The 26,707-nt window shown below is 35.1% G+C and overlaps 7 protein-coding genes across 14 annotated transcripts in view; 3 read left to right on the forward strand and 4 right to left on the reverse strand.

Annotated features, from left to right (window-relative positions):
* LOC120198708 (40S ribosomal protein S24-1-like) overlaps positions 1 to 3,721 on the forward strand; it is a 29,121-nt gene extending 25,400 nt beyond the window's left edge. Inside the window, exons 4-9 of one of the 3 annotated variants that reach the window (XM_039199992.1) lie at positions 1,719 to 1,735; positions 1,838 to 1,913; positions 2,090 to 2,131; positions 2,222 to 2,392; positions 3,307 to 3,393; positions 3,476 to 3,721. In XM_039199992.1, the coding sequence (XP_039055923.1) occupies positions 1,842 to 1,913; positions 2,090 to 2,131; positions 2,222 to 2,392; positions 3,307 to 3,393; positions 3,476 to 3,508 (405 nt within the window). In that variant the 5' untranslated portion in view covers positions 1,719 to 1,735; positions 1,838 to 1,841 and the 3' untranslated portion in view covers positions 3,509 to 3,721. Of the gene's footprint in view, positions 1 to 1,629; positions 1,914 to 2,089; positions 2,132 to 2,221; positions 2,393 to 3,306; positions 3,394 to 3,475 lie in introns of those variants that run through there. The other 2 variants (XM_039199991.1, XM_039199990.1) reach the window with 2 other exon arrangements.
* On the forward strand, positions 1,933 to 26,676 carry LOC120198702. 6 transcript variants are annotated; one of them, XM_039199983.1, is made up of 5 exons: positions 1,933 to 2,048; positions 22,659 to 22,768; positions 23,358 to 23,773; positions 25,437 to 25,718; positions 25,799 to 26,676. In XM_039199983.1, the coding sequence occupies exons 2-5, from the start codon at positions 22,662 to 22,664 to the stop codon at positions 26,509 to 26,511; spliced, it is 1,518 nt and encodes a 505-aa protein (XP_039055914.1). In that variant the 5' UTR covers positions 1,933 to 2,048; positions 22,659 to 22,661; the 3' UTR covers positions 26,512 to 26,676. The 6 variants fall into 6 exon arrangements, with proteins under 6 accessions (XP_039055914.1, XP_039055915.1, XP_039055916.1 ...); XM_039199984.1 differs by lacking the exon at positions 1,933 to 2,048 and adding an exon at positions 18,500 to 18,577 and having other exon boundaries at positions 22,683 to 22,768; XM_039199985.1 differs by lacking the exon at positions 1,933 to 2,048 and adding an exon at positions 18,530 to 18,561 and having other exon boundaries at positions 22,667 to 22,768.
* LOC120198704 (FRIGIDA-like protein 4a) lies at positions 6,249 to 9,445 on the forward strand. The gene is made up of 3 exons (XM_039199986.1): positions 6,249 to 7,244; positions 8,140 to 8,315; positions 8,614 to 9,445. The coding sequence occupies exons 1-3, from the start codon at positions 6,350 to 6,352 to the stop codon at positions 9,109 to 9,111; spliced, it is 1,569 nt and encodes a 522-aa protein (XP_039055917.1). The 5' UTR covers positions 6,249 to 6,349; the 3' UTR covers positions 9,112 to 9,445.
* LOC120198707 (ferredoxin C 1, chloroplastic-like) lies at positions 10,345 to 10,996 on the reverse strand. Its single transcript, XM_039199989.1, has one exon. It carries the CDS (start codon positions 10,931 to 10,933, stop codon positions 10,472 to 10,474), a length of 462 nt encoding a protein of 153 aa, XP_039055920.1. The 5' UTR covers positions 10,934 to 10,996; the 3' UTR covers positions 10,345 to 10,471.
* Positions 11,609 to 12,842, reverse strand: LOC120198709 (cysteine synthase-like). The gene is made up of 3 exons (XM_039199993.1): positions 12,221 to 12,842; positions 11,999 to 12,136; positions 11,609 to 11,845 (listed from the first exon to the last, which is right to left on the reverse strand). Exons 1-2 carry the CDS (start codon positions 12,431 to 12,433, stop codon positions 12,014 to 12,016), a joined length of 336 nt encoding a protein of 111 aa, XP_039055924.1. The 5' UTR covers positions 12,434 to 12,842; the 3' UTR covers positions 11,609 to 11,845; positions 11,999 to 12,013.
* LOC120198706 (preprotein translocase subunit SECE1-like) lies at positions 13,131 to 13,803 on the reverse strand. The gene has a single exon (XM_039199988.1). It carries the CDS (start codon positions 13,764 to 13,766, stop codon positions 13,239 to 13,241), a length of 528 nt encoding a protein of 175 aa, XP_039055919.1. The 5' UTR covers positions 13,767 to 13,803; the 3' UTR covers positions 13,131 to 13,238.
* On the reverse strand, positions 16,153 to 16,867 carry LOC120198705 (transcription repressor OFP12-like). Its single transcript, XM_039199987.1, has one exon. The coding sequence runs from the start codon at positions 16,865 to 16,867 to the stop codon at positions 16,295 to 16,297; it is 573 nt and encodes a 190-aa protein (XP_039055918.1). The 3' UTR covers positions 16,153 to 16,294.
* Positions 26,677 to 26,707: the final 31 nt, after the last annotated feature.

Here is a 26,707-nt window from a genome sequence, read left to right on the forward strand (position 1 = left end):
AATTAAATTAAATTTTAAAATTTTTAGTCATTAATTAAATCAATTACTTTTAAATTTAAAAAACCATTAACTAAAATAAATTTAGTTAATTCAATCTATTTTTGAACTAATCATTTTTTAAATAATTTTTTAGTTTTAATTTAAATTAACAATTCAAGTAGTAATAAATTAAAAAAATATTTTGTTAAATTTTTTTGTTCAAAGTCTTTCTTTTTGGGTTGTACTTAATATTATTAGGAATAAAAATATAAACATTGGGTTTTAAATATGAGATTCGGGCTTAAAACTAAAAGTCTATTAGTTATATATTAAATTTTCTATTAATTCAGTTAATTAATCGAATTAATTGATAATTGAATTTTTTAATATTAACTAATTGAATATTTTGATAAAAAAATCGAATAATCGAATTAAATTCGATTTGATCAATTAATTTAATTTTAATTGAATAATAAACATATCTATTTGTTAATATATTATAAATTTAATTGATAAACGATCTATCTAATCGATCATATAAGTTAGATCAAGTTTTGATTATAATGATAAAGTACATTAAATTTCGAATAATGAAAAAATTCAAATCCTAAAAATAACATTCTCTAAATACAGTAAATAATAAAATAAACAAATAAAATTAAAATTAAAATTTCCACGATTTAAGTTGTGTGCGATCCATATTCTTTTTTCAACATTCATTCCCAGAGCTTTCTTTCATTTACTTGAGAAAAATCAATGTGCTGTCATCATCTCTGACGGTCCACTCCTTCATTATACTCATAGAAATTAAAACTTTGGTCTATCTTTGTGCATGGAAGTTTCCCAGAAAGTTCATACAGCACGCCCTACTTGACCCACCTCCATTGATGCATCACTGAAATCAATTATATTATCCCCAAGTCTTGGTGGTTCTCCAAAGTAGCCGACGATCAAACCATGGCTTTGATCAATATCATGTTAGCTTCGAAGAGGAGACGCCGTGGAAAGGGCACTGGTTCATCGTTCTTTGTTCCCGGATCAATAAGCTCGGTAACATCATCGTCAGCGGAACCGGAAGAGTCGGGTTTTTTCCATGAATGGTCTGCTGATTGTCTGGTAGTTGTACTGGTAGTAGTTGTTTCATATTCTTACTTGCTATACCTTTCGATCTTTGGGTAAGCTTGAAGTATGTAACAAGAAGCCGCCTTTGTATAGTTTGTTTTTCAACCTTCTGAATTTGATAGAATTTTCTTCAGTTGGTACACATGTAGACCATGAGTTCATATTAGTTAGGGTTGAAGGAGTGAATAAAGAATTTGTATATAAATTTTATTTAGAATTTGTATACAATGACTATATTAATATTGTAACAATTAAAGATGAGTTTTAATAATTAAATGATTTATTTGATATATTTTTAACACTTAGATATATTTTTTTAACGAGGAATTAGTTTTATTTTTAAAAAAATAAAAAATCAAGAGCTTTTTTAATCCGTTCAAGTCTTAATAACACTTGATTTTCAATCACTTAGTTTTCTCGGTTTATCAAATTGCATCCAAGTCATTAGGCAATTCCAGAAAAAGTTAAGGATAGAATTATGCTATCAACCAAACACTACCTCAAATATTTAACTTTATCTACCGAAAACCTACTTTTACATTCTCCTATATTTCAGCTTTAGCGCCGGCGCCTTGCCCTAAAACCACCTATAACCACTTCCGCCCTTAAAACTTAAGAAAAAACCCTAACTAAAGTAAGCCCTTTGCTCTCTCTCTCTCTTCTTTAGTCAACCTTTATATGCGTATATAACTACGTATACTTATGCATTGCTTTGTTTTCCCTTTTGTACATTCAGAACAATGGCGGACAAAGCTGTAACCATAAGAACTAGGAAGTTCATGACCAACAGGCTCCTCTCGAGGAAACAATTCGTGGGTTATTTTTAAAGTTTTAGTTCTCATTTGTTTTCTCTTTCTTTTTCTTTAGGTTGCTTTATACTGTTTGTTTACTGAGAAAATGTATGAAGAACTTGAAAAGTAAGAGATTTGTCAAAATGGGTTTTTGTTGAAAACTTTAAAAGTTGCCATCTTTATGATTTTTGGTACAGATCATCGATGTTCTTCATCCCGGGAGACCAAATGTTTCAAAGGTAATTTTAATGAGTTATTTGTTTTTGTTCAAGGTTCCCAATGTGATTGTGTACATTTTAACTCGTTTTTGTTATGAACTCGAAATGTAGGCTGAGTTGAAGGGAAAATTGACCAGGATGTACGAAGTAAAAGACCCGAATTCCATTTTTGTATTCAAGTTCCGTACTCACTTTGGAGGAGGGAAATCAACTGGATTTGGGCTTATTTATGACTCAGTTGAGAACGCGAAGAAGTACGAGCCTAAGTACCGCTTGATCAGGGTAAAGCACTGCGATTTTCGATATTCATATTTCGGTTTAAGCATTATCATTTAGATTAATGGTCAATTTGATATTCACATGAAGTTCTTTATGCTTACTGTTGCATTCGATTTGTATAGTTTAAGATTTACTTGGTGTTGTTTTACCTCACCAGTTAAATGGTTTAGGGATTCAAAATATCAAATTATATATATAACATGTGAATGCTGCATTCGTTTTAGAACTTTTAGCATTTGGCAACTTTGGCTTAGATTCGCAGTAGTTGTAGGATGACAAGAACTGCTTCCATAAGTCTTGTTCGTTTGTTCGAATATATCATAGAATATGGTGTAATATATAAGCAGGGAAGCAATGTTTTGCGTATAAAAGAAATGTAGGGTAATAATTATTTGTTACTAAATTTCCTGTTCTTTTTCTTGGTGGCTGTTTAGACTTGAGAGTTGTTTAGTCTAACTTATTTCTTAGGGATTAAATGTCAACTGGGAAGCTTGAATATCTTCGCTAGAGTTGTTTTTCTGATTCTAACTTTAGATTAATTAAGTTTATCTTCTTTGTACCTTCGTTGCGATCTAGTTTGGCCGAGAAGTCATCATAGATGGCATTGCCTATGCTATTTGGTAGCATCCCATTAGGTTGATATCTTTACTTTTGATTGAGTTCATACTTCATAATGTAGAAACAAGTTTTAGAGAAGCCATTAGAACAAGTTGTGTCTCCTGCATCAAATGCATCTTTATATTTGTCCGTTGCATTGGACGATATATCTCTTGTTTTTTCGGGTAACACGAGTGATGAAAATAATAGCTTCCATCAAGTTTTACAAGTCTTGCGCTTTTAATCAAGCGAGTGCATGTGCTAATATGCACATACACGCTTTGCTCGTCGATACTGAACCTCTTTTCTACTGATGACAGAACGGACTTGATACCAAGGTTGAGAAGTCTAGAAAGCAGATGAAGGAAAGGAAAAACAGGGCCAAGAAGATCAGAGGTGTAAAGAAGGTAAATCGGTTTGTTTCATTTTCGACTATTCTTTTTCCGAAATTTATTTCGTCTATTAATTGCGACTTCCCCCACATTGCAGACCAAGGCTGGAGATGCTGCCAAGAAGAAGTGAGATCCCATAGGCATGAGACCAGCCCCTTACTCATTTACCTCACCTTTCTGTTGTTTGCCATTGAGCTTCATTTAGTGCTGAGCTCCTTTTCTTCTTTATTGAGTATCCATTTGAGTTTTATCCTCTGACTTTACCTGTTGCTATGGAGATCTAATCCGAAATGAATTTTTGGGGTTGAAAATCGAAATCTATTATCAGTACCTTTCATGTCACTTGGTGCATGTTTTCCATTGATTTTTTTCCCTTAATACCACCATGAGGGTAAGTACACGCCGCTGCTAAGAATAAAATTATAATTTTATATAATAAGTAGGATGGAACAGAACAGACAATCTCTCCTCGCCGCTGTTGCCGCAATTAGCCTCTCATGGGCTGTTCGATGTGCATGTCAAGGCCACCGGAGACATTCACATTGATGATCATCACACCAAGGACGATGTTTCCCCTGCTCTTTGAACGGTAGTTTTCCTCCATTTGAATTTTATGACTGAATTTATCCATGAAGATTTTGATTTTGAGAATTGAATGAGTTATCTGTTTTCTTTGAGGCATTGCTTCAGTCACTTGGTGACCGGAATGGGATTAACCGGTCCGGTAATTTCCAGCTCCACTTGATGAAGCATTAGTACATGTTTCACCAGCATGACTTTCATTGCCTCGTTATTTCTTAACCATGATCTTATGGTACTAAATCGATTAATTGATTGATATTGTCTTAATCCAAAAATCGATCGATTCGATATTGACTCAATCTGATATCTGATTTGATCTTACTTACCATCGATCTGAATTAAATCTGAACAAGATCCAACCAGGTATAATCTAGGTCTAGATCTGAAACGATGACATCCATTCCTTTAAGACGAAAGGATAGTAATAAGAAGTGAAAACGAAACCCATGATTGACATTTGTCTTCCCAAACCTATTAATCCTTCAAACTTAATTCATATGACAAAATAAAATGATAAAAAGAAAACTTTAAAATCAGAAATTCATGAACCAACCTTGTCATCTTTGATTGTCATTGTCCAATGTAAACGTCAACTGTGGTCGGTTGATTCAGAGGATAAATCTAACCATTTATAACACATTTGTATTGTACATTTTTACACTGGATTGATATTTGATATATTGTTAGTGATATATTTTTATTATTGGAGTTGTACGATTATATTAATTATAATTAGTGATAGATATGAGATCCGAACCCGACCCAATCGAATTAATATTTTTTAAAATTCGGGTTCGGATTAAATTTTTGGTGTCGCCCATATTTAAATTTCCACTCGATGGGGAAATCATTATGCCACCCTCATCCTCACGTGCCCGAACCTTACACCCTTCAAATTCAATGGGTCCCACACTGCAATAATGGACCCCATCTCCTTTATCAATCTATGTACAAACTCCGGAACAATAGAGTGATAAAAAAATTATTTTTCTCGAGAGCTTAAGTTTGTGTAAGTATGTTTGTAAAGCATCTATAAATTAAATAAATTTTGATTAAATATTATTTTTTTTTAAATTATATTTATATATTCTTTCATCTTATTAATTTTCCCCCTCTAAATCTTAAAATTGTAACGTTAAAAATATCTTATTAAAATATTAACAAATAACAAATTTTTTAATTTTTTACCGTTATATCTATTTCTTTTATGTCTATCAAAATAAATATATCAAATATTATTTTTTTGATGATTTTATCATTTCTTTTATTTTATATAATTTGGTACGTGATCAAATTTATTTTTTAAAATTATGTATTTGATTAACATAGGATAAAAATAATAGGACGTTAGGAGTATTAATTAGACATCAAATGTAATTATTAACTTGAAAATTTTTGAACGATAACAAAAAGTATTTTTGAACGAGGATACGCTAGGGAAGGTTGACGGAGACTTAGAGTTCTAAGAGTGCTAATCTAAGGAATAACATGAAATAGATGTTAGAATATAAAAAAATTTTAGGGTAAATTTTATATTTAGTATATTAATTATTATTTTTCTTTTATTTTTATCACACAACTATTTTTAAATCATACATAACGTTTAGTTTTAATTTTATTTTGATCACTTATCGTGAATTAATTAATAAAATTATTAACGTGTCACTATAAGATAATATTTTATCATCATTTAAAAAAATAAAAAAAATACATATCAACAAATTCAATTCTATTAATTTCTTAACGGTAAATAATCAAAATAAAACTACAACGTAATACATTTATATGATTTTAAATAAATAATTAACTATAACAAAATAATAATAATAATTGATGTACTAATTTTTTTTAAAATAAGATATATTTAGGTGAAAAAGCCTACTAAATATGTATTTTTAAATTTCTTTTTTCTGACGCCTCCCATGTGGGTACGTGGACTGCCCACTGGACCATTTGTCCCCCCTCTTACTTTTCCCAGCTTTTTCCTCCTTCCCTGTTTGTTTGTTTCTTTACTTTTTCCCTCCCACTTCGATTTTCGGGAAAAGCACTCCACTCTCTTAGGCCTTTTATCACGGACAACCAAACACCCCCTTATCCCTTATCCTACACGCCACTAACTCCCCCGTGTATCTTAGTCCGATCCTCTTATCCTACACACCAGGTGTAAGATAGAAACACCCACTTCTCGCCATCATTTTGATCTACAGTCGCCATTACACTTGTCTTCATTTCAAGCACCCACGTCACCATCTCTTAAGCCTTTTTTACTTCCTGTTTTTATCCATCGCTAGGTTTTTTTATTTTCTTTCTTTCGTTTTTCTTTTTCGGTTTTCGGCTTATTTAGTCACCGAGCGAGCTTAGGAAAGAGAACGAGTTTCCACCAACAACCATGGGGTCGATCCCCGATCCTGGCGAGTTGACCGAGTTCGAACAGCCGAGTTTCGATGAGTTCCAGCGTCAGACGTCTCTGATGACGAGCTGCACCCTCCTCTGGAAGGAACTCTCCGATCACATAAACTCACTCGAGCAGAACCTGATGAAGCAGTCGGAGACCTTGAAACGCAAGATCGAGACGCTTGACACGGAGACCAAGGCCTCACTCGACTCACTCAAGAAGCGCGAACTCAGCATCGAGGACAGCGTCAAGATCGCACTCAGCAAAGTCGAGTTCAGCACCAAAGCCGCCATGAGAACACTCACCAACGATGTCGAAGAGAATCCGGATGGCGAGGTCGACAACGGAGACGGCCTTTTGCAGCACCTGAAATCATCGTGCTTGAAAATGAAAGCTAAAGAGTTCTGGAACTTCGTGACCGGAAAAAAGAAGGAAATCGACTTGTTGAGAGAGAAAGTCCCTGCAGCTTTGTCTGAATGCATCGATCCGGCGAGGTTCGTTATGGAGGCCATATCGGAGGTATTTCCAGTAGATAAAAGAGACAATGATGGAGGAAGTGATTTAGCCTGGGCTTGTGTTTTGATCCTCGAAAGCTTAATTCCGGTGGTGGTTGATCCGGTAATCGGAAAATCAAGGATGCTGGTCACGCCAAGTATGAAGGAGCAGGCGAAAGAAATCGCGGAGACGTGGAAAAAGAGCCTTGAAGAGAGAGGAGGAATTGAAAATGTGAAGACCCCTGATGTTCATACCTTTTTGCAGCATTTGGTTACGTTCGGGATTGTTAAAAAGGAAGATCTGGAGTTCTATAGGAAGCTTGTTGTTGCTTCTGCTTGGAGAAAACAAATGCCTAAACTCGCCGTTTCTCTTGGCCTCGGCGATCAGATGCCTGGTATGATTTTTCAATTCTAATGTTTAACTGTGATGATAGTGATTATATTGTCTGATATAGTTGAACACTTGTCGGCAGAACTTTCTGAATTAACATAGTTATTGTGAAGATGAGATTTTTAGAACATTTCATGAGCTATGTTGCATTTAGAGTGAATCTCAGATTCATATTTCGTAAGCTAGATGGTGGTATGTCCGCACTGGTAGAATGTTTATCCTTGTATTTGAATCGGGGTCTATAGGTGTGTTGGTACGAAGAATTATAAAATAGGATGCGAATTAGCTTTTGAGTATTGTTTTAACATGTAGCTAAAGCATCTGCCTTTACTTTTGCTAGCTTACATGCTTTCAATACGGCTTTTGCTTGTGTAATTTGCTCATTGTTATCTGATTGATTGGAGTGTTGCCAATAGTTATATATTATTTTTGTTTTTCAGATGATATATGGTCTGTATTCAGGTGACCAATTAGGAGAACTAATATCGTGATGCAATTTTAGCATTTGGAAACTTAGTGCTGCACGTTGTGAAAAGTGTACTAACTTCTTGTTGTTCGAATGGGTTAAGAACTTAACCTTTATTTTAAGATGGGTGAAGCTAGATGCTCATAGGATTGAATATGAATTATGTTCTTTTTTGAAGTCAACAGCTGTTTTAGTTTGTTAGAGAGAAAATATGAATTCAACGGTGTTTGGTGTATTCTTCATAACTCAAACATCACCTTTCAATCCTTAACTTGGTCTATATTTCATTTAAAAACATTGTTTTTAGTTGACTGTTGTGTTTCTGCTGATTCTCTCTCTTTGGATTTATACTGTATGAATTTGCAGTGATTCGTACCATTAAGTTACAATTATTAGGTTGAGTTTTTATAACGCCTTCAATTATCGTATATAGACATGATTGAAGAGTTGATCAGCAAGGGACAACAGCTTGATGCCGTTCATTTTACTTATGAAGTTGACCTTGTGGACAAGTTCCCCCCTGTACCCCTTCTGAAAGCTTACTTGAGGGATGCAAAGAAGGCTGCTTCTTCTATCTTGGATGATCCCAATAATACTGGCCGGGCTGCGGTATACCCATATTTACTCTCCTGATGGTTTTTCTCATACTGATGATTTGTTTTACTTTTTACACTTTATGATTGGATTATCCATTTTTTACTTAATTGAATGTTTCATGCAAGGGTTTCCACCTGAGTTTTGCTGTAAGCTGTAAGCTATTTATTTCAGTCATATATTTGCCTGATAACTGAAATAAATTCAAATATGATGTTTTTTATATGATAAAGCATGCCTCTTATGGTTAATGGTATTGTCATTTCGTATATCTTTTTTTCTAAAGGGGAATCTTTGTTCATGATTTTTGCAGCAACTTGTTGCTCGCAAAGAGCAATCAGCACTTCGGGCCATCATCAAGTGCATCGAGGAGTACAAACTCGAGGCTGAGTTCCCACCTGAAAACCTCAAGAAACGCCTTGAGCAGCTAGAGAAGACCAAGACAGAGAAGAGAAAGCCAATTATAGTCCCTGCTAACAAGCGAACACGTGCAAGTAATGGCGGTCCAATGCCTCCAGCTAAAGCTGGCCGTTTGACAAATGCATATGTCTCATCTTTTCCCGCACCTCCTCCTTTTGTAAGGTCTCCCTCACACACCCAGTACCCCGCTGCAGTCCCGGGATACCCACCCCCACCCCCACCAGCCATGTACGGAAACAGGAGCCCACCCACCAACCCCTATACTTACTCACCAGAAGCAGCCCCTCTTCCCCTTCCTGGTTCATACCCAGGAGCTCCCATGAACTATCCCGCATACGGGGGATACGGTAATGGTTTGGCACCCGCATATCAGCAGGCTTACTACCGATAAACAATGACGACGACTACTCTGGAGATGGTAACCACTGATACCCTGACTACTATGCAGCCAAATCTGAAGTTTATATTTCTAAAATGGTTTGTTTGTAATATCACTAACCGTTTTAATGGTAGCGATGTCTGTGTGTTTAATTATAATTATAACTGCTGTGCTTTCTCGCTTTTTACCAAAAACGAGAAGCTGTATTTTTAATGTTGATCGGGAAAAAAACTCTAGTACTAGGTGATTGTGGTTAAGCGTAACAATGTCTAAACTCAAGACTACCATGTAGGATTAGTTTGTAGAAAAATGTTCCTACTGTTTATCTGATATGATGTGCCTTTTTACATCCTTTATGCTTGTTTCCGAACCGATGACTCGATTATTAGTAGACAGTCTTTGATTCCGTTGCAAACATGCATATTAGTTTTTAAGGAAGATGGGGACTGTTGTGGGGGGACTTTGAAAGGATCCCATCCTGTAGGTGTCTCTCAAGCAAAGTAAAGCCTGAAGGCATGTCAAGCATCTTCTGCTTATTCTCTATCATTCTCAAATTGTGAAGTTTGAGTAGGTTTTACTCGTTAAAGAACACTAGGCAGCTTTGTTTATTGAAGAAGGCACTCAACAAAATGTATTTAAGCGGATATTTGTTGGTGTACCAACTATTCGATGATTTGCCACTGAAAGCTCCCACATCTACTGCCCAATTCGTTCCTTTCTGCCAACTAAGACCCTAACCCAACAACGTTACGTTGCTTAGAAACCATTGCATTCCCATAATTGGAAATTATAGTTCCCTTGCCATGTAGTTTACGGCCCAACTATTTATAAAGAAGACATCTAGTAGCCAACGGCTTCAACAGAATAATATAGTAGGATTAGGGATGGACGTGGGTCAAAGTTTCAGCTAACTCGATCTGATCCGAGTTAAGTATCTGCACTCAAAGTCTGATTCGACTTGTGTTCAGGAACATTTCATTTGATCCGAGTTAATTATCTGCACTCAAAGTTGATATTTAAATATAAAAAAAAAACCTTGATCTTATGGGATAAACTTCATCTACATCCCCTTCACTTATTCAACAAGGTAATCTAATATCGTCCAAATTTGATAGTGTGTGTTCGATGCACGTATATGTCTAAAATAAGTGTTGTAATGATACTTTAATTTTGTAAGTTTAAATATAAGATAAATTAAATATTCTTTATTTAAATTTTAAAGTTGAATATTTAATAAATCTTATATTTAAGAAAGAATATAATGAAATTAAGATTGAAAAAGAGATAATCTTGTTATTGTCTTCTATGACTCCAATTTCGTTCAAGAACAAAACACGGCATCCAACATACACACACAACTGAGAAAAGTAATTCAATCATTGGCCGTTTTCAACTGCAAAGCAAGCAACTCTTCCTCTGGAATAGTCTTGATATGGCAATCCGAAGTTGGATAAGACACACAAAGCAAAGCAAACCCACTCTCCAAAACATCATCACTGAGCATACCTTCACTCTGATCAACGCTGCCGCTCACGAGCTTCGCCGGGCAAGTCATGCAAACCCCGAGCTTACAGTCATGCGGAACGGCCACTCCCTCCTCCAATGCCTTTGATAGAATGGTCTCATCGTCTTCAACCTCTAGCTCCGTCGACTTGCCTTCGTGCTCCAATACCACTTTGTAAGACCTTGCTATTACTGCTGGGAATCGTCCGAGTGACGACCCCTGGTGGTGGGTTTTGGGGCTGAGCTGAGATTTGGAGGTTGGAATCGTAGTGGTGGGGTGTTTTGGTTTGCTGATAATTAAGGGAGATTGAGTGAAACGAAAGGATGCCATTGTTGCTGTTTAGGGGTTTCTGGCAGAAGAGACGATGAAAAGCTTGTTTTCTGCGTTGGGGGTGTGTGTGGTGTTGGAAAAAGATAAGGTTTTGTTTTTATATTTTTCTCCTTTCAATTTTTTCCATTTGAAAATACTAATTTTTAAATGCCATTATGAAATGTAAGATTATATCATAGTGTTTGGTTCATTTATCAAACAAAATTATATTTTTTTAGTTAAAAGAATATAATTTTTAATTAAATTTTATTTTTTCAGTTACTTTGTTCCTTATTAATTTAAAAAATTGAAAAATAATTTAAAATAATAAAAACAGAAGATAATCTAAAATTTAAAATTGCATTCATAATCTTAGGCTAGATTATGATTACTTTTAAGGAGTATAGTAGTATGAAATTACCTGTATTGCACTATTTATAATGTCTTGTCCGCAATGTGAGACTACGCCCTATTAATAATGTTGGTAAATCAAATATAATTTTTTTGTATTAATTTTTTTTAAAATTTTAAAAGGACTAAATCATGTATTTATCATTTTAAGAGTTAAAATAAAATTTTATTACATATTAATTTATATATTATAATTTTAGGAGACAAAATAGAATCGTTATTGTACTTGTAACAAAAAAATATAATTAGATATAATAGTCACAAAGTTGATTGGTAGAACTCCATTGGTGTATCTGAACAAACTGAGGGATGGTTGTGTTGCTCGCATTCCTGCTAAGCTTGAAAGATGGAACCTTGATCTTGTGTCAAGAACAGGCAGTGTCCGATGAGATGGAGAAACGACATGGATGATATCAATCCCAAAGAGAGACGACAACCCGGATTTATCTTCATCCTGTACAATGATGACATTCAAAACTCCTGGGACGAAACCAGCACCTGTTCCTTGGATCTTAAGTGGACCTTGATATGCATAAGCATAAAGCAAATCAACAGTCAGCAAAACAATAAACTTGTGTTTTCTTATAGTAATATACTAGAGAAGGCCAGAACTACGAGTTTAAAGAAAGTGGACTCATGATGCCCGGATCAAAATCTGCAACACATGATATGTACCTTTATGTTGGGATTCTACTCCTTCAGATATTTGCCTACACCTGGTTTGGTACCACCAGTACCTATCCTTGAAACAAGTGCATCGATTTTACCTCCCGAACCTTTCCATAACTCTGGTCCGGTAGTCTCGTAGTGTATCTATATCAACAACAGAATATGTCAATAGACTTATTCAACCAAACAATTGGATTTGGGTCCACTAAAATATGATTTCAAAAACACCTTTGGGTTGGCAGAGTTTTCAAACTGCTGGAATATGTATGCATTAGGTGTCTTAGCCAATATCTCATCTGCTTTCTGTGCAGCCCCTTTCATGCGCTTGGCAGGATCAGTGAGAACCAGTTTGGCCCCAAATGCACAAAGAATAATCCTTCTTTCGAGACTCATCGAAGCAGGCATTTTGATGATAAGCCTGTAATGCTTAGCAGCACCCATAAACGTTAGTCCTATCCCTGCGTTTCCCTTGTAGGTTCAATGAGGGCACTCTTCAAACAACCGTCTCGGGGAAAAGGAAGTTAAAACACAAAATCAAGGGTCATTTTACTTGAACGAGTTTGGCCTTCCGAACCAAACTCGGATTATTTTTGTTCCATTCAAATAATGATCAACCATCCCACAGCAACTAAGGCCAAATACAATTACTAAAACACTTCCCTTATAAACTCCGTCACTCCGACTCTTCATATCTCTTAAAAGTATCTTATCAGGTACACATTCAGACATGATTACTGGGTATAATTGTCCTAATGCAAGGACAAACTCAAAAAATTAAGCATACTCGTATCCGACACTCAATACCATAACTGAGAAACCAATTTTGAAATTTACTAGTAGTTCACAAAAAGAAGCTACTAACCTTTCAGGGGCAATAAGACCCTTTTACTCAGCATCTAAGATCATGCTATAACCAATCCTACACCATAAAAAAACAACTGTTATGTAAAATACTATGATATGTTCTATAAAATCTATGCAGGCGATGTAAAGCTTTAGGGAAAGGTATTTTTCATCAGTGCTGTTTGAATCAGTGAGAACGGAAGCAGAGAGCCTGGCTTTCTAGCCATGAGATACTTTCCATGGCTGATTATCATCAGTTTTTGTTTGCGATTTTAACTTCGGCGTTGTAGGTATGTAATGAACAAAAAACATTCATAATCAAAGCACGGTCATCAAACAAAAGCCTCTTAACATATGAATTAACAATCAAATTACAATTAAAACTGCAATTGAAAAAGAAAAATCAGCTGAAGAAATCTTGGACGCCTTTACCGGCAAAAACACGATCAGAAAGCTCAGCCAAAACGGCATTAACAGTGAGTAAAACGACACTGGAACCGGCAATAACACCAAGGACAACGCCGGTGGTCCCCAACACTTTACCAAACGCGGGCCACTCTATTTCCCTTATCTCCTCCGCAACTCCTCCGGCAAGGCTATCACTGTTCGCTTCTCTCTCCTTTATCGCCTTCTTTATCTCCGCTCCTATGGCGCTCAACTCGCTTTCCTCACTCGACGAAGCCTCCACCTCTGCCTCCGCTTCCTTTGCGGTCACAGAATCTTCCACGCTCTCCTTGCTTTCTTCGATGGCCTTAATGGGAAACAACCGATATTTGTTTGTGTCCCCGGAGACTTTGGGAAGATGTTTGGTTTTCGAAGGGATTGAGAAGACATGGCGACTGGCGATGACTGATTTCGAATGCGAGTAGGTCAGAGTAAGAGCAGCTGTTTTCGTCGGAGATGCGAATGGTAATAGCAGCGACGCCGCCATTCTCCGCCGGAGTTTAAAAGATTGGGCGGATAAGTAATGATCCACTGATTCTTTTGTTTATATGTGCAGATAAGTAATTAAATATATATTCATTGGAAAGTGTAAAAGATTGGGCTATCCACTGATTCGTTAAGGGCAGGTGGTGGCCCAAACTCTTGTGAGGAAGCAAAAATAAAAATAAAATTAAAATTTAATATTTAGTGCAAAATTTGTGCCTTTTTTTTAAAATAATGTGTTCAACAAAATAGTAATTTAGAGTGTGAAAAATTATTTTTTCAAGTAACGTTTTTATTATAGTATTTATCGAAAGTCGTCTGAAATGTACGATGATTTTTTAAAGTCATCTGGAGTGTAGAGGGTTTTTTTTTCAAGCTTCATATATGCACGATAGTAAAAATAATTAATGGTTCTATAGAAGTTATCGGGTGATCTAAATTCTTTTAAAAATCGTCGTGTGATCTAGACGATTTCCAACGATTACTCTAGTAAATACCCTAATTGGAAAATAATTTTCTTACTCTTTACGTAACCAAAAGAAATTCAATCTATTATTGAAACAATTTTACTGCAAAATTAATTAAAAAAATGTACCTATTTTTTTAGTGAAATGGTGTTGTCTTCGAATTTTACAGTTTTTATCAAAATCGTCATGTAAATTTTTTGAAACTAATTGATAAAATAAAAGTAAAATATAAAAATTTAATTGAGTGTAAAGTATTTAAAGGTTTCATTGATTATTTAAAAAGAGATGATTATCCAGCTCAGTTGGTAGAGCACAAGGTTTTTAATCTTGAGGTCGTGGGATCGAGTCACACGGAGGGCATTTCATAATTCGGAGGTCTTCTACGAAAGTTGCTCTCAACCTGGTGTTGGGGGCAGTCTACTATCTTACCTTCCCCTTACCCCATTACATATGGGAACAAGGGACAACCATTTTTTTTATTGATTATTTAAAAAGCTTGAATGCTTCTGCTATATTTTGAAGTGTAATGTAATAATAATAACAACCCAAGTACTATAATTATTCCATTGTTGTTGTCTTTCCAAATAAACATGCCTCCTTGTCTTGATATAAACTAATTTTGCATTGGTTTTAGGGTACTTTTTTATCCCACCAAATGTCTAGAAAGGACTCAAAGACCTTAGGGGAGACACTTAAGGACAAATGGTCTGGTTTTAACATTACCTAAACCAACTAACTTTAGAGATTATTAATTAATTAAAAGGTAAATGAAATTAAATTATTTAATCAATTATTTTTTCTTGCAGTTGTTAGCATCTCTCTTTGGATATTAATTTTTTAATAATCTAGAATAATTATAAGATAATACATATTCAGATTTTTCTTAATCGATTAAAATCATATTTTAATTATAAGTAATAGACATAATGATATATTAGACTGTATTTCGAATAAGAGATTTCATGTTTAAATTTAAAAACATTGTTGGAAGGATCCATAATGAAATTGGAGTATATACTATAAAATAAACATGAAAGATAAAAACACCATATTTTATTTAATTTCTCTTATATTATTATCACTAGTATGAGTAGATAAAGTAGTGGCAGGATTAGGGACGATAATTTGATCCGGATAGGATAGGTTTTGACTTGATCTAATAAGATGAAGCTTTAAAAAAAATTAGATTTGTTTCGTGTTGGATTAGATTTTATAAAGGTGAAATTAGATAGGATCTAGATTTAGGTTGAAAACTCTTCTATTGATCCAAGATAATAATATAATTTTCTTCGATATATTTAGAAATAATTGTTATAATACGTCTCTCTATAATTTTTTTCTGTTACATCTTTATTTTATCAAATGTAAAGATATATTAGTATTGGGTTGGATGTAGACTCTAAAACTAAGATCGAGTGATATCTTTTTAAATTCGAATCAATCAAATTCAATTGAAAGAAATATACTTTTTGAATTGGATCAGCTGAATTTAACCCGACTTATTATTATCCTCGAAGAAGACACATGCCTAAAAAATGATACTATAATATTATCAAAAACCATTTGAAACAAGAGAATCATATAAAAACTTTGTTTGCTTATGCAAATTTCTATTGTTTAGCTATATTATTTGCCATTGAATAACTACAAACATGCACAAGTACATGCTTAGAATTGGGACTTTAATTATTACAACAATCATCACTACATGGACCCGACATGTAGCAGCTAAATTGTCCGAAATCCTAACCCATAAACACAGCCAACCTCGTGATTTTGTGTGCAAAAAATGAAGTAGACTTCATCATCCCATGGACCACACAAAAAAACACAAGCTCAAGACTCTGTCTTCCCCAAGAAATCACCATATTCATCCATGGAGGAACACTTCACTAGAAAAAAAAAATATTATTACACCATTTTCTTTGCATGCTTAGCTATAAAACAGCCAAAATTACAGTGTCTCGAGACATCAACATCCCCATGCAAGAAGAGTCCAAATTCCAAAACACAAAAACAACCGCCAATTTTTACTAGGAAAACGAAGAAGGGTAAAGAGAGAGTATCACCGGCCGTTGTTTTCCGGTGTATCGGATTCTGGTGATGACGACAATAAGCAAACAACAATGTCGGCGAAAGCACTAACGATGAACTTGTGGGCGTTTTTGGGGTTTAAAGTAAGGTAACAAAGGAGTAGTTCATGCAAGAACTCCCAGTCCTGGTTCACATCGGTTAAGTTCTTCGCTTCGATCATTTCTAGCATCGACACTCGAAAATCTTTGTACGGGTCCGGCGAGTACTTCTTCACCGCAACGCCTCCATCCACTGCCGCCGCCGCCGGTGTTTTAGTCTCGGGTTCGGTCCTCGTATCGGGTGACTCGATGATGGAGTTGGATCTTCCAGGCGAAGAGAAGAAAAAACGCTGGGAAGCGAATACGGTGGCGAAATCTGGAGCCGAGTCGGATTCGGAGTACTCGGTCGTGGGGGGTGTCAAAAGGGACTTGTGGGAGGTTGAAGATGAAGAAGAAGAAGAGAGTTCACAAAGTTGGTTGAACTTCTTAAAGCCATCCACTGATTCATCCATTGATTTAAGGTCTGTGAAGCAGCGAGGAAAGAATTTCAAGAACATATTCGACATTTTTTCGTAATCTAAGAAAGAGAGTTTGTTGAAGAAAAAAAGAACCCAGAAAGTGAAGGAGAAAATGGTGGCAGAGTGGGGTTTTAATGGGTGAAAAAGAAAACCACCGGTCTGGGCTAAAGAGAGAGCAACAAAGATTTTCTTTTTGGTGTTACTATTAAGCCTTGTATTCTTCGGAAAATGTAATAAAAAATATAATTATTTTTAATTTACATTATGATATATTATAAATACAATAATAATTAAAAAAGTAATTAACAAATAAATAATTTTCTTTTTAGAAATGAGGGAAGGAAGTGTCCTTTTGATGTGCTTTTTGTGAGAGATTCAGCTTTATTGGATCCCAAAGATCTTCTGTTTTTGTGTAGTTTGGAACCCCCAAAGATTGAAGCTTAAATAATGCTAACAAATGGTCAAGTATTTGAACCCTTGGCTTTCTACCTTATAAGCTAACAACTAGTCAACGCACAATGTTGTATGTAGTGAACAAAATTCATTTGTTTTTAATTTTTCTATATTGATTTTTCTAAAATTATTATTGTATCAATCGTCGTTCCGTCTATCGTCATTGACAGTTGATGAATCTCGAACTTTTTATTAAATTTATTTTGTCTTTGCTAACTCGAATTCAATGTTCGTTAACTAGAAAAACACTATTAACTTCATGAATCTAACGTTGAATGCTCTAATTTTTTATTCTTTGATCTTCATCGTCCGTCGAAATTGAAATTGAAATATGTTACTTCTCGTTCTAAAAGAAGTCTCTCTACTATTAGGACCTTTAAATGACCGTTTCAATAAAAAAAATACCCAATAAAATTAAAGGTGAATTTCTCTTATCTTTTTTCTATTTTTTTATTTAAACTAACTCAATTAAGATTTTTTTATGTATTATCTAAAAAATCCTAAAGTAAGATTAGAAATTAAATTAGTCGTTGTTGATATTAAACTTTTTGCAACAAAAGGTGTATGTATCAAAGGGATGGTTTATTTTTAATTATAATGTCTAAAATAAAATTACGTATAAATATTTGATTAATGATTAATTTGAGATGACATATGACGGAATATGATAACAAACGATACAAACAATTATCAATGAAAATAATAAAATTACTAGAATAATAATAAAATCAAAAATAGAAAAAAATAAGGTGAATCTGTCAGTAAAAAATAATCCATGTCAATAGAAAAATGTCATCATACCTTATTACCGTTTGTGATTTAATGAAATGATATAAACAAGAACAATCTTAAATTTGAGTGATAATAATAAAAAAATTAAGTGATTAAATTGAAAATAATAAAATTTATTGATCAAAATAGGAGTGAGATTAAAGTTGCGTACTGAAATTTGTAGATTACCCTAAAAGGAATCCATCGTCACAAATTTGACCTTATAACACAGTAGTACGAAGTACATTTTCATTTAAATTCGTTGTCCCTGGTAAATTCTTCTTCCCTGTAACAGATCCGAGTCCAGCACTATAGCAGTTGTTTTTGGGCCAAAGCCTTTTTCTTTTGGGTACCCTACATTTCTCAGCTTCTCAACATTTCTCAATGTTAAAAAGATCACACTTTTGAGTTTTGACTTCTCAGTGAGAAGTTCAAAGATCAAAATTTTGAACCTTTTTTTTCTTTCTTTTGGGGTGCCTTGTTTTCTCAGGCCAAACTGGGATTTTTCTTCTAATGATGTCAATTCCATCTCCTCCTCATGCTGGTGATAACCCTACTGACATGAGTAGTCCACACATAGATACCCACCAAGATCTCTTTCCGGAGTAAGCTTTTTTTAGCTTCGTTTCTTCTTCATTCCATCATTTTCATTGTTTTTATGTGCTTAATCCCTTACTTATTTGCTATTGGGATGAGGCTGATGTGACGATAATCATGAGAATTTGGGTTTTCCTTTTGGAAAGTAAACTGTGTTGGAAAATAGAAGTTCTTGTATAGAAATTTAGCAAATTTCTGTTTAAAATAGTTTGCATGCACACTGGTTGATGGTTAGGTACCCGAAATCGAAGAATTTTCAATTTAGGGATGTTAAATATCTTTGCCCTGAGAATGCTCTGGAAATACCAAGGTTGTCATGGTTACCAAAATATCAGTGATGTATTGGTTTTTTCTTTTTGACATTTTAGGGTTTTGTTTGTTTCATCTTTAGTTTCTTTTGGTTCTGTAACTTTGATGGAGAATGGCTGCATATGAATCTAACCTATTTTTAACATGTAAAGACTAGCTGGAATTGGATCGTTTTTAGTAATTAGCTACCCACGAAAGCTTATATATCCGAGCCTGGGGATAAATCATCATTCACGTGCCAAAATGGTCAAGTATTGAACAATGATCTTCTAGTTGTTCTGATGTATTCATCGATTAATGAGCATAGCAGCCTGTGTTGCTCTGATTCTTTAGTTTTCTTGGAGTACCTGTGTCCTTACATATTCCTTAGGTAGGGAATATGACCGTCCAAATACATGGAAATTGAACTTACCAATGTCAGATGCATACCTATATCTGACAGTCACACTCACACCCAAGTCTGAGTAACATTAGTTTTGGGGTTGTAGGTATGAATTTTAAGTATTTGGAAGACTTACCTTCTTAAGTTAAATGTGCTTAATTATGTTTTCTTAAATGCAATTTTATCCCAATTGCAGTTACTGTGGCGGAACAGCTTCTTCTCCATCTGCACCAAAAGATGAATTTCAGGGAAATGATTCTGATAATGGAAGTAACAAAGACGAATTTCTGGGAAATGATATCAATAATGGAAGTAACAAAGGTGAATTTCCGGTTACTGATATCCAAAATGGAAGTAGCAAAGACGAATTTCCGGTAACTGATATCCAAAATGGAAATAACGATTGTCCTTCTGTAATTGAAGAGAATAATTTGCCTGCACCAGCTCCAGTTCCACTTGATAGTATACCTGAACCAGTACCAGTTCCACCTGGCAGTAGCGGGGAAGGTTTACCTTATGCTCCTATACATTGGCCGAATGCTGGTGATATTTGGAGCTGGAAAGTGGGGAAGAGAGTCAACACTTCTGGCTTCTTCAATGATAGATTTCTCAGTGTTCCAGAAAGTCTTCGAAAGACAAATGTTCCAAAATTCTTTACAAGCAAGCCGATGCTTGAACGTTTTATCCTATCAACTTTCCCGGATGCAGATATTGACTCATTCTTTGCTTCATTTGTTTGGAAGGTCCCTGCCATTTTGGAACCTTCTACCAAAGGTTTGCTTAAAAACATATTTGTTTCTCTGTCTTTTTTTCATCTTGTGAGAAAATTTGGTTTCTGACTTCTTTTTTTTCATAAAGAATAAAAGAATCGATAAACATTTCATCGTGTCAAGTTGAGATGAACTGCAGTTATCCAAGTCAATTCATTGTCTTTGTTCTTGTTTCATCTAGTGATAGGGAAATCGTTGACATAGTTGTCCATGCTCATTTTCTCTTGATTGCTTGACTAATTTTTTTTTGGTGATGAATGACAGCTCTCACCCCTTCAGCCCCAGCAGAAGCAGCTCCAGCAGAGGAAGATGACAAAAAAGAAATCGACAAAATAACTCCTCGTAGAACCAATAGGAAGAGGGCACCTCCCCCTTCTCCATTCATTGCTCCGACTCCGACTCCCAGTGACAGTCAAAAAATGCTGAAGAAACCTAAAGGATCAGACAAATCTAAAAGATCAACCAAACCTGAAAGATCAGCTAAACCTCAGGGATCAGTCAAACCTAAGCGACAAACTCGCCAGAGCCTTAAAGATTCCGCCCGGCCTCAAGTTGAAATTCAAGATACAAACGATGGTCTTGATGATGTGTCTTTCTTAGACGATGAAGCGGGAAGAGGTTAGAATTTGGAATATTTACATTTTCCTGCAAATGGTGGTTTGCTTATTTATTTCGTTTGGCTTTTGAAATGGTTGCAGCGGAGTTCGACAACTACCTCAATTCTTTGGATGAAATTCTTGTTCCGACTCGGCCATCGTCTGAAGAACCCTTTTCCCAGCAGGCAGTGACGCATAACATCGATGCAGCAGAAGGCGAAATGGCCGAAGCTCGAAGGAAACTATCTTCGCTTCTCGATATGGATCTGCCTTCATTGATTTGCTTCAAAGACTTCGAAGAACTCGCCAGTCTAGCATCCAAACTCCGGAAGGATCCCACCCTTACCGCCGAACAACTCGTGAAACTGAAGTTAATACAAGAGATCCCAACATTTTGTGAGGTGTTTCTCGAGAACCGGGGAGTAATGGAGCAGGCAGACAAGTTCTTTACAGCCCTCGAGGACAAGAAGGCCAAGGTCAGTTCACTGAAACAAGAATACAGCAAGTTAAAACAAGAAGTAACAAATCTACAGTCCGAGCTGGATTCCAGCACAACGGCCATGCAAGATATCGACAACCAGATAGCAGAACTCAAAGCCCGTCGTGCCGAGCTAACGAAACTGATAGATAAGAAGAGAGACAAGGATGAATTGATATAACCAGAAGTTGGTAGCGAACTCGATTCCGAAAGTCGTACTTGAAGTTCAGACAGCTAACAACAAAAGAACGGAATGGGAGCTGAAGAAGAAGAACGGAGTACGACGCGAGGCCGAAATACTTGCTAAATTTGCTCCTCTGAAAGGGTTTTCCCTATGAACAACCTATAGGTATCGGAGTACTACAGATGTAGCTGAGGGGAAATATTTTGTAGTGATTTGCTTTTGAGGATTATGCTACTTTAAATAGCTATAGCAATAGGGAGTCGTTCCCCTGTAACCCTGTATGCTGAGAACTTACACTATCAATTACTCTCTTTGTACTTTAACTTCTTCTAGAATTCCTATAAACCTATTACAATTTGAATTTGGCTTCCATAATGCCATTTTAAAATTTTAAAATTTTAAGATAAATTAATTAAAATTTAACCCAAATATAGACATCATATCGTAATTGTACAAAGACATAATTATTAAAATAATAATTAAATTATATTTTTATGATGTAAATTATATATTTAATACTTTAACTATCATTTTTGTTTCATTTTGATCATCTAATTATTTTTTTTCTCAAAATCATATTTAATGTTATATTTTGGTTAACCACAGTTAAAAATTTAATAGAACTACTGACGATATTTTATATTTTTCATTGACGGCGTGATATTATTTTATGGTGACACATCAACATTAAATTTTTAATAGTGAGTGACTAAAATGAAACTAAAGCTAAACATTAAATATGATTTTAAAAAATAATAGTTAGATGATCAAAATGAAATAAAAGTGATAGTTAAAATACTACACATATAGTCTACCCATCATGTTTATATAGTTTATAACTATAAAATTAATTTATTGATAATTATGATTAGATTGATAAAATTCATATATAAATTTTATTGAATAAAAATTTTAATTTTTAATTATTTCATTTAAATAGTATATACAAATATAAAAAGAAAAACAATATTATAATTTATTAGTTATAATTTAAAATAAAAATAAATTTTAATTAGATTGATATTAATTAAATCACAATATTAAATTAAATAAACACTTTAATTTCTAAATCAGTTGTATAATGTTTTATATAATAAAAAAATAAGTATCTACTTTAAATTGTAATAGCTTTATGTAAAATCGATTAAACTACATATACAAAACCTCGAAGTCGCTGATCTGGTATCCTACATATGTCAGCTTGTAATTCCAGACATGAAACCTCTCAAAAGATCAAAATTTTCCTTCTTTTGATCTTTGGGGTGCTCTGTTTTCGCTGGTAAAACTGAGCAATTTTCCCTAATGATGCCGATTCCTTCTCCGTCTCATATGGGTACTTTAGCTAATACTGATAACCCTACTGACTTGGGGATTCCGCACATAGATATCCATCAAGAACTCTTCCCAGAGTAAGTGTTTTTTGTAGCTTAAATTCTTCACCCAATTGTTGTTTCATTGTTCCTATTTGCTCAATTTCTTACATATTTAGCTGTTGGGCGAGTTTAATCCGATAAAGATGGGAATTTGAATTTTGTAAGAATGTTTGTGAAGTGAAGAAGAAATATGTTCATTGTTCCTATTTGCTCAATTTCTTACATATTTAGCTGTTGGGCGAGTTTAATCCGATAAAGATGGGAATTTGAATTTTGTAAGAATGTTTGTGGAGTGAAGAAGAAAACTGTTAAAACTTGCAAAAAAGAAAAAAAAAAGAAAAAGTGAGCATGTATGCAATAAACAGTGTTCTTCTAGTTGCTCGGGTGTATGTTGCTCAGGTTTTTCATTTTTCTAGGAGTACCCGTGTCCTGTACGCATTTTGACATGCATGTTCTGATATGGGTGTTGGATATAACCCTCCAAAATACTGGTGTCGGAAACCGAGTAACATTAGTAGCTTCATCATGTGTTCATATGGATTTTAAAGTAGTTTAGAAGATGTAGCTTTGTATGTTAAATGTGCTTGATTGTGTTTTATTGATAGAAATTTTGTCTCAATTGCAGTTATTTTGGTGGACCAGCTTCCACTCCGTGTGAACCGGAACACAAATTTGCAGGAAATGATATCTATAATGGAGGTAGCCATTGTGCTCCTGTAATTAAAGAGAATAATTCCCTTCCACGAGTTCCACCAGGTAGTAGTGGAGAAGGATTACCTTATGCACCTATACATTGGCCAAATGATGGTGATGTTTGGAGCTGGAGAGTGGGGAGGAAGGTCAACAGTTATGGCTTCTACAGCGATAGATTTCTCAAGGTTCCGAAAGGTCTTCGAAAGCCAAATATTCCAAAAGTCTTCTCAAGCAAGCCATCACTTGAACGTTTTCTCCGATCGAATTTCCCAGATACAGATGTTAATGAGTTCTTTGCGTCGTTTGTTTGGAAGATTCCTGCTGTTGTGTCACTGCCTTATCCATCTTGTGAGGAAATTTGGTTTCTAACCCTTCTCTTTCTTTTCTCTTCTTTGGTAGAAAGAAATTTAGAATGCATATTGATTATATAATATTTATTATCTAATTATGGAATGTTTGAGGGGTATTTGAATCGAATGAGTCAAATCTTTAGATTCCATCCTTTGTATTTGCTTATAACTTGGTTGCGGAACTTGTTATAGCATTCTGTGCATCTTCAAACCTCTTTTATCCTTATATGACCAATTGGGTGTAATTACAAAAGCATTCGGGTGTCGGTGGTAATTACACTCAATTGATGTTCTTAAAGGAACTTCTACGTGCATGCACTTTTGAATGATATAACACCTATCTTTTGTTTCATCAGGTAATTGTCTCATAGTAAATGTAAATGAAACCATGACTTTATCGAATGCTCTCCCTTTTGGGCACAAACTTGAATGTGAGAGGTCTGTTTTCTGCTTACATAGTGATTAACTGCATGCCTATTCATTTTACATTGTTTCTGTTCGAGGAAGAAAATGTATTTTTATTGCTTCTGAAATTGTTACTGATAAACTGTGTTGATATATTTAGTATGGTATTTTAATCAGTGACATGGATATTGGCCAATAATTTATAGCCCTATGTTACTCTGTCTCTTCAATCCATGGCTGATCTATATCTTGACGTACATTGAAAACTTAGAAAAAATGAATATATCTGTGTTGGACACATATCCATATCCGACACTTGCACCCAAGTTCAAGGTTCATAGATTTAGCCATCCTCATCAAATATGTTAGTCAAAGATCATTGATTGCAGGCCTCAAAGACCTATGAACTGAGAATTAATCTGTTTCTTATTGCTACTACTGTTATTTTATCTCATATTATGTCAGTGTTGGTGAACTGAATATCATGTCAAAATTTCATGGCAATGAGAGTCCCCTTGGCATTTTCCAAATGGAGGTTTTTTCTATTGGCTGCCGTAACACTTTAGTAGCTCATCTAAAACCTTACCTGAATTCTAAGATTGGTGTCTTGCTATGTGCCAGTTAGGCTGTCAAAGTAAGTGCCTGCTCGGATGCGGATAGTTTTGTGTCTAGCTATGTGCTGGTCAGGCACTTACGAAGTCAATTAGGATGAGGATTTTACGTAGTCCTTGTCAAATTAAGATAATTGTAATTCTGTAATTACATGAGTTGTCCTGTTTTGTGTCCTGGTTAGCCATTTTCAAATTATATCTTCTGTAACTCCCTTTTTAGTGAAAGGCATAGTAGTGTGACCAAGGACGTAAGAACGTTTTAGCAGAACTATTTTCTTGCGGTCTATTTTGCTTCTGCATTTAATCTTGTTAATTTAGACTAAAATTCGTTTCCCAACTAAGTTGACCTGATGTAATGCACGCTTGAATACCTTCCTTCACAAGGAATCAGTAAACATTTCATCGTGTCAAGTTTGAGATGATGTGCAATTATCCAAGTCGATCCAATGCACCTCATTCTTGTTTCATCCAGGGATAGGGAAACTGTTGAAATAGTAGTCCATGATACATTCATTCAGATATCTTATTTTTTGTCTATTAAACATAATTCTTCACTCTTCTGGGAAGTTTGAAGTTACATGATGTTCGTTTTCTCTTGATTATTTAATGAAAATACTTCTTTTCTTTTTATGTGATGAATGCCAGCTCCCACACCTTATGTACCAGAACAAGGAATGGGAGATGATAAAAAACAAATTAACAAGAAGATTCCCCATGCAACCGAAAGGAAGAGGGCTCCCCACACTTCCCCATTAAGTACTCCGAGTTCCAGCGACAGTAAAAGGATGCAGAAGACAACTGAAGGATTTGCCGGACCTAAGCCACAGGCTCACCAGCAACTTAAAGATTCCACCCCACTCCAATCTGAAATTCAAGATACAAATGATGGTCTCGACTTGTCTTTCTTAGACAATGAAATGGGAAGAGGTTAGAATTTGTAATGTTTACATTTTCTCGAAAATGTTGTTTTGTTTCTTCCTTTCACTTGCCTTTTGAAATGGTTGCAGCGGAGTTCGACAACTACCTCAATTCATTGGATGAGATTCTTGTTCAGCCTTGGTTTCAAGAACCATTTTACCAGCCGGCAACAATGCACAACTTCTTTGCAGCAGAAGTCGAAATGGCTGAAGCTCAAAGGAAACTATCGTCATTTCTCAATATGGATTTTCCTTCATTGATTTGCTTCAAAGACGTTGACGAACTCGCGAGTCTTGCGTCCAAACTCCAGAAGGATCCTACCCTTACTGCAGAACAACTTGTAAAACTGAAGTTAATTGAAGAGATTCCAACATTTGGCATAGTGTTCCTCGAGAATAGGGAAGTAATGGAGCAGGCAGATCAGTTCTTTAGAACCCTTAAGGAAAACAAGGCCAAGGTTGCCTCACTGAAACAAGAATATTGTGAGATAAATCAAGTGGTAACAAATCTAGAGTCCGAGGTAAATTCCACCACAATGGCCGTGCAAAACATCGACGATCAGATAGCACAACTTGATGCTCGTCGTGCCGAGGTCATGAAGCTGATAGATAAGAAGAAGAGAGACAAGGATGAATTGATACACAACCAAAAGCTGGTGGCAAATTCGATCCCGAAAGTTGTACACGAAGTTCAACTCGCTAACGCCAGAAAACCAGAATGGGAGCTAAAGAAGGAAAGTGGAGTAAGGCGTGAGGCCGAAATACTTGCTAGATTTGCTCCTCTAAAAGGGTTTTCCCTTTGAAAAATAACAATGTCATTGTCTGCTAAGGTTGTATGATTATGAAACTGCTATTTTGTAGTGCTTCATCAATGGGGGAGTGTTGGAACCCAAACTGATACAATCATTTATTGTTTGTATTTTAACTTACTTTAGAATTGGTATAAAGTGATCATGAACTTATTATAATCTGTGTTTGACCTTTATATACTTAGTTCGT

This window comes from Hibiscus syriacus, unplaced genomic scaffold (assembly GCF_006381635.1).
Source record: "Hibiscus syriacus cultivar Baekdansim isolate YM2019G1 unplaced genomic scaffold, ASM638163v2 tig00004779_pilon, whole genome shotgun sequence".
NCBI classification, from domain to species: domain Eukaryota; kingdom Viridiplantae; phylum Streptophyta; class Magnoliopsida; order Malvales; family Malvaceae; genus Hibiscus; species Hibiscus syriacus.

Bases quoted from the DNA above. Each gene is read 5' to 3' on its own strand.
- LOC120198706 (XM_039199988.1), bottom strand. From the start codon at position 13,766: ATGGCGGCGTCGCTGCTATTACCATTCGCATCTCCGACGAAAACAGCT.
- LOC120198702 (XM_039199980.1), top strand. From the start codon at position 18,557: ATGATGTCAATTCCATCTCCTCCTCATGCTGGTGATAACCCTACTGAC. The intron at 19,653-19,694 runs GTGAATTTCCGG...GAAGTAGCAAAG, and splicing joins CAATAATGGAAGTAACAAAG to ACGAATTTCCGGTAACTGAT. The intron at 20,720-25,798 runs GTTAGAATTTGG...AAATGGTTGCAG, and splicing joins AGACGATGAAGCGGGAAGAG to CGGAGTTCGACAACTACCTC.
- LOC120198709 (XM_039199993.1), bottom strand. From the start codon at position 12,433: ATGGGTGCTGCTAAGCATTACAGGCTTATCATCAAAATGCCTGCTTCG. The intron at 12,137-12,220 runs GTGTTTTTGAAA...TTGTTGATATAG, and splicing joins AAAACTCTGCCAACCCAAAG to ATACACTACGAGACTACCGG.
- LOC120198707 (XM_039199989.1), bottom strand. From the start codon at position 10,933: ATGGCATCCTTTCGTTTCACTCAATCTCCCTTAATTATCAGCAAACCA.
- LOC120198705 (XM_039199987.1), bottom strand. From the start codon at position 16,867: ATGTCGAATATGTTCTTGAAATTCTTTCCTCGCTGCTTCACAGACCTT.
- LOC120198704 (XM_039199986.1), top strand. From the start codon at position 6,350: ATGGGGTCGATCCCCGATCCTGGCGAGTTGACCGAGTTCGAACAGCCG. The intron at 7,245-8,139 runs GTATGATTTTTC...TATCGTATATAG, and splicing joins CCTCGGCGATCAGATGCCTG to ACATGATTGAAGAGTTGATC. The intron at 8,316-8,613 runs GTATACCCATAT...TGATTTTTGCAG, and splicing joins ATAATACTGGCCGGGCTGCG to CAACTTGTTGCTCGCAAAGA.